The 15,386-nt window shown below is 42.9% G+C and overlaps 1 protein-coding gene across 2 annotated transcripts in view; it reads right to left on the reverse strand.

The window, feature by feature from the left end:
- Positions 1-13,050, reverse strand: part of PLOD2 (procollagen-lysine,2-oxoglutarate 5-dioxygenase 2) — a 46,350-nt gene extending 33,300 nt beyond the window's left edge. For both annotated transcript variants that reach the window (XM_038145718.1, XM_038145717.1), the window contains exon 1: positions 12,703-13,050. In XM_038145718.1, the coding sequence (XP_038001646.1) occupies positions 12,703-12,799 (97 nt within the window). In that variant the 5' untranslated portion in view covers positions 12,800-13,050. The remainder of the gene's footprint in view (positions 1-12,702) is intronic.
- Between the last annotated feature and the right edge of the window lie 2,336 nt (positions 13,051-15,386).

The raw sequence follows: 15,386 nt of genomic DNA on the forward strand, positions 1-15,386 counted from the left end.
ACTGCATTACTTGCCAAAAAAAAACATCTCCTGGATTTACCTTCCTTAATCCAGTAAGATGTGCAAGAAGTGTCTGCTATGGAAAACATTCCTGTTAACTCTTCAGCCTTGTCCACCATCACAGGCTTAGCAGCCCTCAGACATCCAAGACATCATCCTGAGTGTATTCAAACCACTCACCACTTCCCATTTTGTTTTATGTTAAAAAAGTTAACACAAAAGATGATGACCCAGTTTCCACACTGTAGAAGAAATGCACCTTGCAACTCACTCGTGCAATGCTCTGCAGCCAATACTTCAAGTATATTGACTCAGTCAGGCAGAAACACCTGTCAGAGTACAAGATAATTTGCTCCACTCTTTCCTCCCCCTTAAGTGCTACCAGACTTTTGTAGCAAAGAATCAGAAGAAAATCTCCCAAACACGTCTCAAAAGCACAGCAATGAGTTCACATGGACTCACAAAGAGACAGAAAGAAAGCATTAATGGCGTAATACCTTCCAAACAGTTTATTACAAAGATCATGCAATTTCAAGTAATTCTACTGAAATCAACACAAAATTAATAAAGGCCATTGTATCTTAGACTGTGACTAAAGCAGAACTGAAGGCAGAGGAGGGTTTTCCTCTGTGAAGGAAATGAAGACTTTTTGTTCAAGCACTACATTTTCAAACTACAGGCAACTGGAAAAATATGATCATACCAGAATTGCATCATCAAGCCAACTGGACCCATTATTAAAAGTTTCCTAGGTGACCAGCTCACTGACTATAACCATGGAATTTGGTTTGAAGTAGCATATTTCACACCTACACATTGCTAAGAAATGCTAACAGCAAGGATCTCAAAAATCTGTACTTGACAACATGATGTAAATGACAGAATGTGGGCTGCATCAGATTCCTTCCACAGTTACAAAGTCAAAGAAAGTTTAAACTAACATACAAGTACAGTTTGGCAAGCAAAAAAATCTACTGTTCTTTATGGGATATTGTTACCCTCTCTTAATGGAATACACATTATTCATGTATTTCAAGAGTCACTATGGAGTCTGGTATGTTACTTGACTTTTGTGGAACAGGAGGGAAGAGAATAATGTGCCAAATCATAAGGGATTCTAACCTGAACTACACAAAATGAAGAAAGTTGAGCAGGCAAACAGTTTACACTGATATGAAATGGTAAAAGAGCCTGTAGTGCACCAACAGAAAATGAAGCCATCTAAATAGGCTGCCAGACTGGGGTTTGCAAACGGCCACAGAATAAAAGAAAGCTATTTTAAAGGTACTATTTACATGGGAAATGCTTTCTTTTTAACATGCTTACCCATGGGCTTTTTTTTTTTTTTCTTAATTAGACTTGAAGAAGTTTAAAAGGCTTTATTTTGTGTCTTTGTTGCACCACTGACTTTTAAGTGCAGGTGATACTTAAATAATTTTTAAGTGCAGCAGAACTGTAATTATAGCATTTGAAGTCCCCTTAGAATTAGAGCTTCTTTCTAGATTACTTAGTCTTCACTGGGGCCTCTTTTGTTTTGGTTTGTTTGGTTTTTGCGGTGGTTTGGGTATTTTTAAGCTGTGTCTGACCAAAGAGCAGAGAAACATGCTTTTATTCTATATATAGTATAAATAGAAAAACAATGGAAACTGCAGTAAATGATAGTTACCTTGGCACATTATAGAGGATATTATTAACCAAATGAGAAAAGCAGAACCATTCTCCTCCAGCTAATAAAAATATTAACCTAGTTCCTATAGGTTGCTGTGACTATATTTAAATGTGACAACTTGCACAGTTTCACTGGCAAATTTCCCCTAAACGTAGCATGGGAGATGGTTGTTTCTTCCAGTGGAAGTGAGTGAAGAGAATGCTTCTGACCATTAAATACTTCTGCTAATTTCTTTTCAGCCTTTTCAACTTCATTCACTTTGAAAAATCTACTCCTTGCTTACTACATTTAGGTACAACAACTTCTTGGAACACTTATCCCAGTTGTGTGTAGCAAAATGGATACAGTGAGTTTCATGACCTCAGGAGTGTCAATGTGAAGCACAATATTCCCAAGGCAGTAAGTTTATCCAAGTGTCACTTCCATTTCAGGATGTGCTCAGCTATTTCTGCTGCTGCCACCCACAGTGTCCCTGGGCACAGAGCAGGTTTGGCCCCAGGATGCCCTGTGGGTGCAGAGGTTCAGGGCTGCACCAGAGCCCTCCCTGCACAGAGAGGCTGAGTGAGTGCCACCAGCAGCATCCCTGTGTCCAGGCGTGCAGGGAAGACCCAGGCACTGCAGTGGAAGGATGTCTGCAATTACTCAGACCCCAAGCTGCCACTGCAGCCTGGTACTCCCCAGTGAGAGCACTGCAAAATCCCCACAAGGAACTCCAGCTGCAGCTAGACACCATTCCTGCTTCACCATGCCCTCCACCAACCCCTGCCCTCCATCAAGGTGTCCACCCCAAGGAGCTCTGCTGTGTGATCTTACACACTGGCTTGAGTTCTGCAGTTCTGCCCTGACTATCCACCCCACACAGGGACAAATACAATCTTGGGAATGTCTTCCAACAGGAACAGCATCCTCAAAGTGCACAGACTTCCATGAGACCAAGAACACAGCAGGTGGTCCCTCTGCTTCCCACTCGCAGGGTGCTGCGATGCCACAGAGGGTACGGGCTGGCAGCTCCCCCACACACAGCCTGCCAGAGGCACCTTGGCACTCACCCAGGGGATTGCTGAGCTTGGCATTTATTTCCACAAGTCAGTTTGTGTAAAAAGGAAATGTAAACCCTATGCTGAAGTTCAACAGGAAGGCATGAAAAAAATCTCCCAAGAGCTCCATGCCAGGTATGTGTTCGGTTACTAGGATGAAATTGTGTCAGACAGATTTCCGATAGTTACACCCACAAAACAGCTGCTCTGTTTTGAAAACAAGCCTGAGAGGGCACGAGTTTAGCCAAGAAAAGTATATCCAGTGACTAACAGAATTCATTTTTACATGCAAATTAGAAACCCTCCAGCACACAAGTTGTGAAAGACAACAACACTGCACACGGAGCACACGCAGCGCGTTAGGAAATCCAGTGAAAGTTTATCAAAACAACTCACACTTCTAGCCTTTTCTTTCTGCTACCTTCAGGGACCTGACTGCATCATAAATATTTATTTCCAGAAAGAAGATCAATAAACCAGAGGCTTTGCCTTCAGTGAATTGCCTGGCAAGGTCTAAGCCATGAATTGCTGTGGCAGGACCGCTTTAAGTAGCGGTGACCTTTCTCCTTGTAGCCTGGCAAACAAGCATGCAAAGAACTACAGTCATTCCTCACACACCCACATGGTTCTTATTTATCTTGAATGAACACTCTCTCTCTGTAGTAGAGATTACTACATAATTTCTACCAGGGGTTGTGGGCACTGGTATAGTAGCTTCAGAGCAGCCAAAACTGAGGATATTGCTCACAGCCACACAGAAGCTGACATTTAGTCCTTGGATTCTACTACAGACATCTCTGGAGTAGAAGTGAGCTGCAAGATCAAAGGACATCTGTTTATAGTACCACATTATGACACTAAAATCTATCTCTATCTTTAAAACTAGTGGCTTATAATGGTAAACAAATGATGTTTGGTACTTATAATACATTTTTATCCATATTCTAGTGTCTACGTAAACAGTTTACTTTCCTGTTTGCAAATTACATCCCATCCTGAGCTGCTCAACACAGGAATGATTGCTCATTTAATGGAAAGCTTGATACCCAAAGTCAGTTATTACAATATGAAAAATAAATCATCAGCAAGCTAATTAATGAGTTGCTAGATATCACAGAAAAAGCTTGGAAACTGGAAGGATGCTAGGAATACTTCTGTTGGTTTAGGAAAAAAAAAACACACAAAATGGAAAAAAAAAAGTCTGATAGTACTAAAGCATAGGCTGAACAGATACCTGGAAGAAGCACATGGATGCATCCAAGCTCATTGATAAAGCTGTGTAATTATCTACTATGTCTTCTGAATCTCTGATAATGTGGGAAGCCAACAGGATATAGTTTCCCACAAAAACAAAAAAAAAAAAAAAAAAAAAAAGGAAGGAAAAAAACCCAAACAAACTCCAAGCAAAGCACAGACTTGATTCAGTGTGCCTTGACACCTCATAGAAGCATGCTTCTCTATCACTGGAGAAGTGCACTAAAGCTCAACACAACTGAAAAACTGTTTTCAGCATGGATTCCTCTTGTCGAACTCAAAGAGCACAAAACCCAATTCCTCCACAAGCTTTCACGGCAAGCTGAAGCTCTGCAGATAACTAGAGAATCACCAGTGGTGCCAACAGCAACTTCCCCATTTATATGGACTGAGACTGTATGCTCAAAACCCCAAGAACCATTAAGACAGCTAAAATACCATAGAACACGTTAAAAATCCAGTTTTTTAGCACAACACAATCTTACACTTATCGCTGACAAAGGCAATATTAGACTTTACAAAAAGGAATTTGGATTTTCCACTATGAATAGGAGTTATTGCCTAAACTTAGGATTCTGTGTCAAAATATTTGAATATCCACAGACTCTGAAAAGACGTTGAACAGCTGGAGGTGGGAAAAACCCATCATATACAATGTGACCATGATTATAAGTTATACCTACAGACATATGCTTGGTTACTGTAATCCAGCAGCAAACAAAGATCTTAAGTACACAAAGAGAAAAAACACAAACTACATGTGTATATATGTATATACACATCCAGTGAGAGCTTATGACATACATATGCTCAAATAAAGTAGTAAGCCAACAGAAGAGTTTCTGGTCAAATAAAATTTTGGCATAAAGAGAGAAAAGACAGAGCCATCAGACAGCTGTTTATTTTCCCCCCTAGGATTCTTTAGAAACACAACAATGTGCTGAAATAGCAAACATGGTCATCTTCTCTTCTCAGGAAATAAATGTGCATTACACTGCAGGAGGGGGAAAAATGACTGGGGCATAAAACAATACTACTTCATACTTGGGAGTCCTGAAGTTTTTTTTAATCTGATCTTTGTACAATGCAGTCATCTTCTGCTCTGCACAGAACACTGCTGCATGCCTCCACTCATCCCACACTTCACTGCTTCCCCAAGAGCCAGACTGGTTTCAAAGTCCCACTAACCACAGCCATGATCACATAATAAGATTGGATTCTCTGCAGTTCAGTAGTATGCTTGGATAGATGCTAAAAACTACCCTTGGATGGGAGACAAAATATGCTTGAAAAGCTCATGAAAGATCAGAAAGTGGTACAAGTTAAAATAAATTATAAAATTAAAATCAAAAGATGGCAAGTTAAGAGCCGCCATGGATTGCCAAACACCTAGTACATACTGATTTTCTATACCAATACAGTTCTTGTGTGAGAGAGAAGGTTTTCTAGGAACCAATGCCTTTAAAGGCCAGAATTTGAAGAAACTGACCTTACTGTACAGACCTCAGTCTGATCTGTTTTCCTCTGTATGACAAACCTCCCTTTAATCACTGCACTCCTATACATACAGGTCTTACTGCAAAATACAGACAATAACACAAACACTACTTTTGTAATTTCCAAAAACTTATGAGGTTCTTTTAAGGTACTTCTGTCTTTAAGCCGTTGCAAACAGTTTATAACCACAATTGGCATTTATGATTATTATTGGCATTTATCAGGATCACTCAATGCATGTGCTGTCTACGGATAATCCTTCCTGTGCTCTTCCACGTTATCTGTAAGCCTTGCTGAGGTTACTGAGCAATAGCTACTGGTATTGAAGCTGCCAACACTGTCCCACAAGGGAAAGAGACCTAAAAAAGGCAAGGAGCCTTCCGGAGCTCTCTAGGGAAGGAAATATACAAAGTATCATTTCCCAGTTCCAAATAGCTGGTACTGTTGCAACTTCCTCAGCCTCAGTACCTGCTGCCTCTTACAGGGTTCTCCCTCTTCTCATGTGTTTTACAGGAACAAAGAAGCCGAGTTAGCAAAAACATATCCTTGCACTAAGCAGGAGCTGCTCTCAGTTTTCTCACAGTTGAGAATCTATGTTAGATTGGCACTTGCTAACACACAGCCCCTGGACAGGACACTACAATTATTTTCCTTTTCTACAAACTGGAATTCCCCCAGGCTTTAATTCACAGCATGCAGTGGTGTGAACAGGCACTTTCCTCTTCCATGTGCACTAACTCAAATGGAAAGTGTACAGAGCTGCTGCTCACTGCTGTCTTTTATCACATTGTTTCTGAAGTCACACAGCTACAGAAGCTTAAACAGTTACATTAAAATGATCAAATGTTGAACAGAGCCAGTTCAAAACCAATTAAAAATTTGTGGCACAAAAATCACAGCTCTTTCTGTGTATGTCTATCCATACCTACGCACACTTTCAAAGGTTAGCAGGAACTCCCAAAATACAACTGATTTCAGGAAACATTTGAAAGCTGATTATGTCTCAGCTCTTAACTTACTTTCTTTTAATTCAGAAGTATTGAATATATAGTCAACAAGAGCTCATTAAGAACTGTATGTGCACTCATCAATCACGCACGTCAGCCCCGAGTGCAGCACTGGCCAGTGCTCAGGCCTGCACTCACTCTAATGCAAGATTTCCTTGTTTTGATAGTTAAACAAAGCCAAATACAAGCAGCAGTAAAGTGCTTTTCCATCAGCTTCAGAGGACTTGGATGAGACTCTGCATACTGAGTCAGCTATTCTGCAGTAAAGCAAAGATAAGACGTGCTCCTTAGTTCCCAAACTGAGAAAAAAAATTTAAATTGACTGTTTGTAAATGACATCATTGCCATGCATGAAGGAACTCCTAGCTGCCTAACTTCCTGACAAATGGGGAACAGATCAGGTTGCAGCTGTTTATGGGTGCCCAAATAGAAATGAAACCACAAACATCTTGAGAGGGAGTGGATGGAGTCATGGCACAGGCTGCGTCTTGCCTGAACGCACGGCTTGGACAGCCCCGCTATAAACTGTCATCAGGGCTGTGCAGCTGAGAGCAGGACACAATTAGCATCAGCTGGCTAAGTGAGAAAGTTTACTCAGCTTCTGCCTTTTTGCAGCCTTGCCCTCTCTTGTCTCTCTCATAAATATGTATCTGAAGAGGAGCATGTTCCTTGTTGGGCTGCTGTTTAACAAACCCAGCTGTTTAAACAGAAGCGGTTGCACACAGCACCAGGCATTGCTAAAGTCAATCTTTTGACAGCTAATCAATCCATCAATGAAACTCAGCAGTTAAGATTTGCAATAATAGCTTCTCCTTTGACTAGTCTTTTAAAGAAAGAAAAAAAGAAGAATTGAGCTGGAAGTGGGGCCATCCTGAAGACCCACAGCTATCCTTCGCTGTCCTTCATGCCTGCGCTGTGGTTCATGCTGTAAGCAGATGCTACCACCCAGATCAGTCAGTTCATTTGAAAAAGCTGCCCTACAGCTTCACATCTGGCCCTGTGTCTGAACACTGGACATGTAAAATTCTTCACACACAAGCGGTGTTAGCCTAGAAATAAAGTTTTAAAAACCATACTTTTCAAAGTTCCCTTTTCTGTGTGAACAAGAAATTCAAACTCCACACTTGCGCCCTGTCCTATACAACTCAGTCCTTCAAATTCTGAAATAAAAATTCTGTCCTACTTGTGATAAAAGACACCACGACATGGCATGTATGATGGATATTTAAACATGTATTTAACATCATACATTTCACCCAGCAACTTCAGGTATTAAAGTTATGGGCCTGGTTCTGATCCAACACAATGGCTTTACAGTGAAGTAAGGCAGAATTAAGTAAAATGCTTACAAAGACACTGTATTAAAGTTTTATGTGAATTACAAAATTAAACAATCTATTTTTACTTCAAAAAAAAAGAAAAAATAAAAGAGCAATGCTATCAGATGTTGATTAGTTTCTACACAGTTGATTTCAGCAAGAATGGGCTAATTCAGCACATTAACACAGAACCACAGGTACAGAATTTATTCTCAGAGGAGTGGCACTTAAATGACAAATCTATTTTTGTTTAGCATTTTTTGGTCTTTGTTTCCTTTCAGTATATTTCCATAATTAAAAATACTGCAGCTTTAAAAACATACTTGCTCTTTCCTTACAAAAATAGATATTTGGGATAAAGCTGCAACTTTGTGTATTTAGTCTTCTTATCATCAGTATAATCCATATTTTTAAAATCAAATTCACCTTAAAGAAAAAATTGAGAAGCAGTTCTATTAATCCTAAAACTACTTGTAGTGGTCTCGCTGTGCTTGCAAGCACATATTCCTTGAGTGCTAAGTGTAATTTATTCTCTAGAGCTACATTACCACACGAGACCCAAACCTGCTGCTAATCTTTTTGGTCAAGTTGTATTTTGTGCTGGACAGAACCCTGCTACTGTTCAATTTAAGAGGGATCAAAAATATTCTTCCCTTTCCAACCTCTTTGCAACTGGTCCCTCAAAAGCTATAAAAAATGAACATTATAAATGAAAACAAAAATGCCCTTACTGCGAGCATGCTTACTCCCCATTACAAGGGAATTCACTTAAACAGCATGTCAATTAATTTGTAATTCAGACCGGCAGCTCTACACAAATGGAAAGATACTGCTTTTGATTATACAGTGCAATAGTGCTAATTCAAGAGACAAACTAAACACTTCCCCACAAAGAGAGAGTCACTTATGTTTATGTAAGCAGCAGTGAAGGAAAAAGCTAAAAACTTGCCCATAAATAATAACTCCCCGGAATATGCCACCAACCTAAAGAAAACCCTGAGAAATAATGTTAGTTTAGATCCTTGACAGAAATACATTTCACACAAACCACCCCTGGCTCAGATAAATATAGCGGTCATTCCACTGTGCTCCTTCAGTGCAATTTACAGCATCCAGTGCTGATGATAAAGGTCACAAGTGCTTTACTTCTCCTTGCTTTAACTGAAAATGCATTTTTCAGTCAAAGTTGCAGTAATCCCAATGTATATCAGAGTGAAGCAATGACACATCCAACCCTGTGATGCACTTCCACAGCTTAATTATTACCTTCACCGATGAAAAGAAAGAAAAGCCCAATCAAATAAATCTACAGGGTTTTTTTTGATTTGTTTTGTTTTTTGCCAAAGAGACTGGCATTGTGCAGCCTCTAACCCAAGTGCTACAGAGAATTCAGACTGCAAACCTTGGGTGTCTTCAAGGATTAGTATTTTCCAGGAAAAAACACATGATGAAAGCACAACTCCACTGCTCTGCACCTCTACTGCAATGTTTGCTTATTTTTAACTAACTTCCAAACACTCACACCTTCCACTACACAAAGTTTAATTTGTCATTCACTATTTATTTCAAAGCTGGAAGCTAAAGATATCTCCATGAGTAGGCAATTCCCATCTAAGTGGTGCACACTGATGGTACCTGCATGATGTGCCCCAGAGACAGGTAACGCAAGCACTGCCTACTGCACAGTCAGTTCTGGCTTCGTCACCCTCTGCTTTTCCCCTTCTCCTCTAAGGAGCAGCTTTTTCATACAGTCCCCACAAAAAGTGTACAAAACTCCCAAGAGATCTGGAGGAGGTTTTGCAACAACACATGTTTATGTAGCAGTTTTAGGTACTTTGGTGACACGGGGAGACAGAAGTAGCACCAGTAAAGAGGAAAGAGACAGAAAACAGGGCAGAGACAGAGGCAGGCACAGAGAGCTGTGCTTATGGCTCTCCTTCCCCAAGCATGCCGAGTCTGTCAGTACTTCTAATAAGTATGTCAGGATGGTTGAATGACTAAGTTTTCTTGTTTGAGCACCACAGGTGACCCAGAAGGAAAGGCCTATCGACGGCTGTCAGAGCACTTAGGCTGAGCCCAAATTAACAGAAATGGCAGCAGTACATGCTGTATCTCAAAGCGAGTCCTTGCAGAGTTAGACCAGCCGGCAGTTGCTGCTTCAATCATTTGTGACCAGCACTTGAGGGACACTGGGGTGGAGGAGAGCCCAGTGGCTCGGCGCTCCACAGCCAGCTGAGCCACCACACCTCCCAGCCCAGCTGCTCTGGGAAGCCACCCACGCTGCTGGAGCCTCCCAGGGCACCCCTCCTGCTTTGGGAGGGCACAGAGACAGCAACAAACCGTGGGGCCCACTTCAGCCACCATCACAACCTGGGCCCCGAGGCCTCAGCGCGGCTCTGGCCAAGCCGCCACAGCCGCTCTGGGGAACAGACTCAAAGGCTGCAAAGTCATTTTCCTAAAAACAGCTGATTGATAAAACATCCTAGGTGAGAACATCATTTACATCTGCTGCCAAGAGAGTGTCTGCCTCTCACGCAATCACAAATGTCATTTCAACTGCCTTTCTGTGCGTCACAATAAGCAATCTGCAAGCAGCAAGCGTGGTGCAATGAAAATATTCCAGCACTGATGTTTTAACACAGAAACTTTTGCATCTCCACCACACAGGAGCCAGTGTTTCAGAGCTCAACAGTGCTCTTCTCTGTGACTGCCTGAAATATAACCCTGCGGCCAAGGAAGGAGCGCAGAGGGATTTCTGCAAACACACTTTGCCACAGGGCTGCACTGATTGCTCCCTGTAAGCAGTGCTGTGCAACAGGCAGCTCTCCCAAAATCACTTTTCCAAGCCTTTCTGAGGAAGGTCTTATTAAGAAATAAAGATGCAGCTTGGCAATTGGTTCCAGACAGTCTTGTTAGAGCTTTTGTTGCAAGTAAGCAACACTAATGGACTGCAGTAAAAACTGACATGTAAATTGTGTCTTCACCAACTGTTTTACACTGAATTGAACAAAGTATCAAAAGACTAGAAATTGAAAAACAGATTTCTAGAAGTGGAGGCACCATAAGGTGTGTTTACTGCATTACTTCTTCAAGTAATACAGCACAGACTTAGGGGAAACATTTAAGGGTTGAAACTGGAATAAAAACAAGTAACACAGCAGGCAGAGTCTGAGGTCAAGAAACTACTCTCAGAGTGGTTTCAGTTCAGCAGAGATTGCTACAATTCAGGCTGCTTGTGTCTAAATTAAAAAGAATTAAGATCTTCCTGCATGAACACCTTATATAAACCTACCAGTGCTTTCTTGCACTGTAACTTTTGCAGAATAATTTTTATTATTGATATAGACTAAGCAGTCTATTTTTGGGTTGCTGAATCATACATTGCTGTCTGGAATAGAGACTCTGCTTTGCACACATTTGAAAAGCAGAAGGATTAAAGAAGAATCCTTACCATGTCAGCTATTAGTTTATACCAGCCTGAGAGCCCACATTTCAAGCGCAGTTAAAACAAAATACTATTTGAACAGATACGTTGGCAAGAATAACTGTTTGCCATAACTAATTTCCAAAGAAATTTGAAACTCACTGCCCTGAAAACAGGGATAGGAGCTCAAATTTTTGCTCAAACCTGTCCCTGGAAGGTGCATTCCGAGGGGCAGCAAAGGCTGAAGGGTAATGCTCACATCCCCCCAACACACAGCAACTACAGCATAGCCTTCAGAAAAATAATCCGAATGACCAAAAGTAGCAAAGTATTACAAAAACTGGAAGTTAGAACTTCATTGAGTAGTCTAGTATTCTTCAACAGTTTTGATTTTTTTTAATTATTTTAACTTTTTATACTACTTATCAACTAAATCAGTAGTTTTAATATCAAAGTTAGAACCTGCGGACAGAACTTGCTGCTCAAATAAAGAAGCCTCCTTGTTCACAGCAGAAGAAATTAAGCTAGATATTAAAAATAACTTCATAACTCTTGAGAAAGCAAGCCAAGAAATGAAACTACTTTTGATTTCATGTGATAATAATGTAGCGGGATGAAATACCTTTGTACACCCAGAAGAGAAATCAGAAGTACAGACTCTAAACAGTATTAAAGAAAAAAACAATGGTTTTGGCATATTGTTGGATATACATGTGCTTGGACACCTCTCTGAGGGAATTTCCTGTATACATTATTTTACATGCTGAAGATAAAATTTCTTTCTACATCCTGGCTCCTTGAAGCAAACACCACTACACGAGTGAAAGGCAGGGAAGGCTCTGCAGGACGGGAAGGGGCACTGGAGTCTCCAGCTGACTTTTGCACGAGGAAGGAAACTTCATCAGCGGTTGCTGAAGTTCAGAGAAGCAGTGACTGATGCTATTGCTTTTCCGAGCACTGGAAAAATATGTTCATCAACACCTTGTCTCGTGGAGACGGGAGAAAAAGGGCGGGGGAGCGGGCAACGAGAAAGTTTAGGCGTCTCAATTCCCCTTAAGGAATCCTTTTCTTCTTCTTCTTTTTTTTTTTTTTTCCCTTAAGTGGAATTAGGCATCTATGAACTCCTCGGCGGGTTAAGACCGTTTCAGCCCAGCGGTTCGTCTCGACAATACCCTGGGGAGCGCTGCCCCGGCGGCCCCTTCCCCCAGCGCCGAGCCGCTCCGCGTTGCCTTGCGGGGCAGCGGGGCAGGGACGGGCCGGTGGGAAATAAATAAATAACCCGGCCAAGCGGCGGGTCCCAGCGTTCTCTTCCCGGCGGATGTTGCCGAGCCGCCAGGCACAAAGCAGCCGATGCCGCCCGGCCAGCAGCGCATCCCCGCCGCCGCACACACCTCCCGCGGGCACGGCCACCGCATCCCAACCCCCGCACCGCATCCCAACCCCCGCACCACATCCCAACCCCCGCACCACATCCCAACCCCCGCACCGCGCTCACCTGCGGGGCCGGGGCGCCGCTCCGCCGCCGCCGGCAGCGCCAGGGCCAGCAGCGCCGGCAGCAGGAGCCGCGGCCACCGGGCGCCGCTCCTCGCCATCTTCGCCCTCCGCAGCCGCCGGCCTGCCCGCGCCACCAGCCCCCGACAGCGGGGGAACGGGGCGGCGTGCAGAAGGAGCGGGGAGAAGGCGCCTGGGCACGGCGGCGGGCAGACAGCGCTCCTCCTCCGCGGCGGGCGGCAGCCACGGGCGCTCCCCCCGCGCCGGGCTTTATACGGCGCTGGGAGGGCCGGCGCAGCCGGGGCACCGGCGGCGCAACAGGAGCCGCTGTCGGCGCACGGTGCCGCCGCCGCCGCCGGGGAGGGGCGAGCGGCCAAGCCCCGCCTCGGGCCCGCCGCCGCCGCGGGCGCGGCGCTGCACAGGCGCGGCCCCGGGGATGGGGCCAGAGGGCCGGGGGCTCGGCCGTGCCGGCCGGGCGCTGCTTGGTGTGCCAGCAGTTACACTCGCCTGCCCCGCCAGACACTTGCTCAGTGCTTTCACTGGCCATTATAAACGTGTTCCCGAACATGCGATTTTGTTCGGGACAGTGGGAGTACCTGAAGCCGCCCCGCCGTGAGCCCGTAGAAACGGCGCGACCCCTCCGCCTGTGTGCCCTGATGGCATCGGGAGCGCGCTGCCCATCCCCTCTGCTTGAGAAGGACGCGTCTGCCAAAACCTCCAACACCTCATCATTCAGCTGACTTGTTTTGTTTGTCTAATCAAAACACACAAGACTGCTACATTTTTACCATTAAATAATAGCCCAAAAAAATCACTGCAGGCAAGCTCACTGATGATAAAGTGTACTGGCCCAACTTCACTCTTCTTCTTATTGTGATACAAAGCATATTCAAATAAATACCATAAATGTTTAAAAGTGACATAAAAAAGCATATCCAATACTATAAGTGTTAAAAAGTGACATACAAAGCCTATTCAATACTATAAACGTTTAAAAGTGACATAAAATTTTAAAAGCAGGTGTCAACCTATTGGAATCAGTGTAGATTTACACCTTGGAAACACTATTTGAAGACCAAAGGCATAATCCAAAACAAAAATTAGTGGTGAAAGTAAGATTCATATATTTGAGTTCCACGTATATAACCATCAAATAGACACCTCATATTTTATCCTAAATGTCTCTATGGGCTTAACAGATGTTCTTTTTTGGACCTATAGAGAACAGAAAAAAAAAAAAAAAAAAGGGGGGGGGGGGGGAAAGAAAGGGAAAACTTGACCTGGGCTACTATGGCTCTAAGTGCGTGCTGTTATTTGGAACCCAGGGCAGAAACCAGAACCTGCATTACTCTCCCAGATGCCTTTATGGTTAATTGGAAGAGCTCATTCTTTCTGGATCAGACTGCACAGACATCAGGGATGGAGAGCAAACCAAATAAAAAGATGGGGTCCTTTGTCTGAAGGAGCTTCTGCAATGTAGAGGCTCATGAAAGCAGCAGCTGGGAACTAAAACTGTAATCATACAATTGATGGAGAAACAAAAACGATCCTCCAGTTCTTGGGAAATTACTCATTATATCCTTTTTCCTCCCACCTTTTCCAGGCACACCAGAGAACAAATATGTTGTGAATGCAGACAGTATGACCACATTACTGCACACATCCACAAACAGCCTCTGCTCACTCCTCCAAACAGCACCACTGCTGCTGATCACCTCACCACATTAGCTGAAAGTGAGCAATGACATGACTGGGATGATCCTACAAGTACATCCATCTTCAGGTTTGGTTTTTCAATAAACATGTTCAAGAAATTTGGCTAATGAAAAATGAAGATGGAAAAAAATAGTTAATCTATCACAGATGTAGTTTTAAGGTAGAAACCAGTTTAAACAAGCATTTCAAAAGAGGTCCTCCACAGATCAAATCTCACCTCAGATCCAGTACAGCTTAATGGTAACACTTCTACTGAGAGAGAAAGTGTAATTGCAAAGCTGAAATTAAAAAAAAAAAAAAAAAACCTTCATTGAGAATAAATCACTAAAGACATGTAGAACACACTTAGTACCATCAACCCTGAAAGAAATCACAGATTTCTTCAATAAAGTCTGAGAGGAAAAAACAGGACCATTGGGTATAATTTCAGAATACCATGGAGATGATGTCATGGCTCCCAGGGATGGAATGGAAATCAGACAAAACTTCAGCCCCTAGAATTGAGAGTAAAATCAGTGGCTGATGGTCACGTACATACCCAGTGCTTTGAGAAATCACAGCCATAAGCAGCTGCTTTCACCAGAGAAAATACACAGGTCCTGGAATAGCACTGTTAGGTGGAAACCGATGGGCATAAAGAGGAGAGAGTGTCCAAAAGGAATCCTAGGAGGCATTTTGTTATCAGAATGTACAAGTAAACAGTAGCGGGGAAGAATGAAAAGAATTGGTGAAAGAACTCTGTAAATATGCAACAGTGAAAGGAAAGGAAATAGCTGGCAAAGACAGATTTCTAAAGTAGGAGGGAAAGGGGTTGAGAGGACTGTGATATAAACACAGCTCATACCTGTAAGTGCAAGCCCAGACTTGGACTAGAAATTTAGGCATTTTCTTGTTATTTTCCATGGTCTCTTGGAGGCTAGTTTCAATTTTAGACTGTTCATAGAAAATGCAAGCTTCATCCCCAGAGAGAAA

Source organism: Motacilla alba, chromosome 9 (assembly GCF_015832195.1).
Source record: "Motacilla alba alba isolate MOTALB_02 chromosome 9, Motacilla_alba_V1.0_pri, whole genome shotgun sequence".
Classification (NCBI taxonomy): domain Eukaryota; kingdom Metazoa; phylum Chordata; class Aves; order Passeriformes; family Motacillidae; genus Motacilla; species Motacilla alba.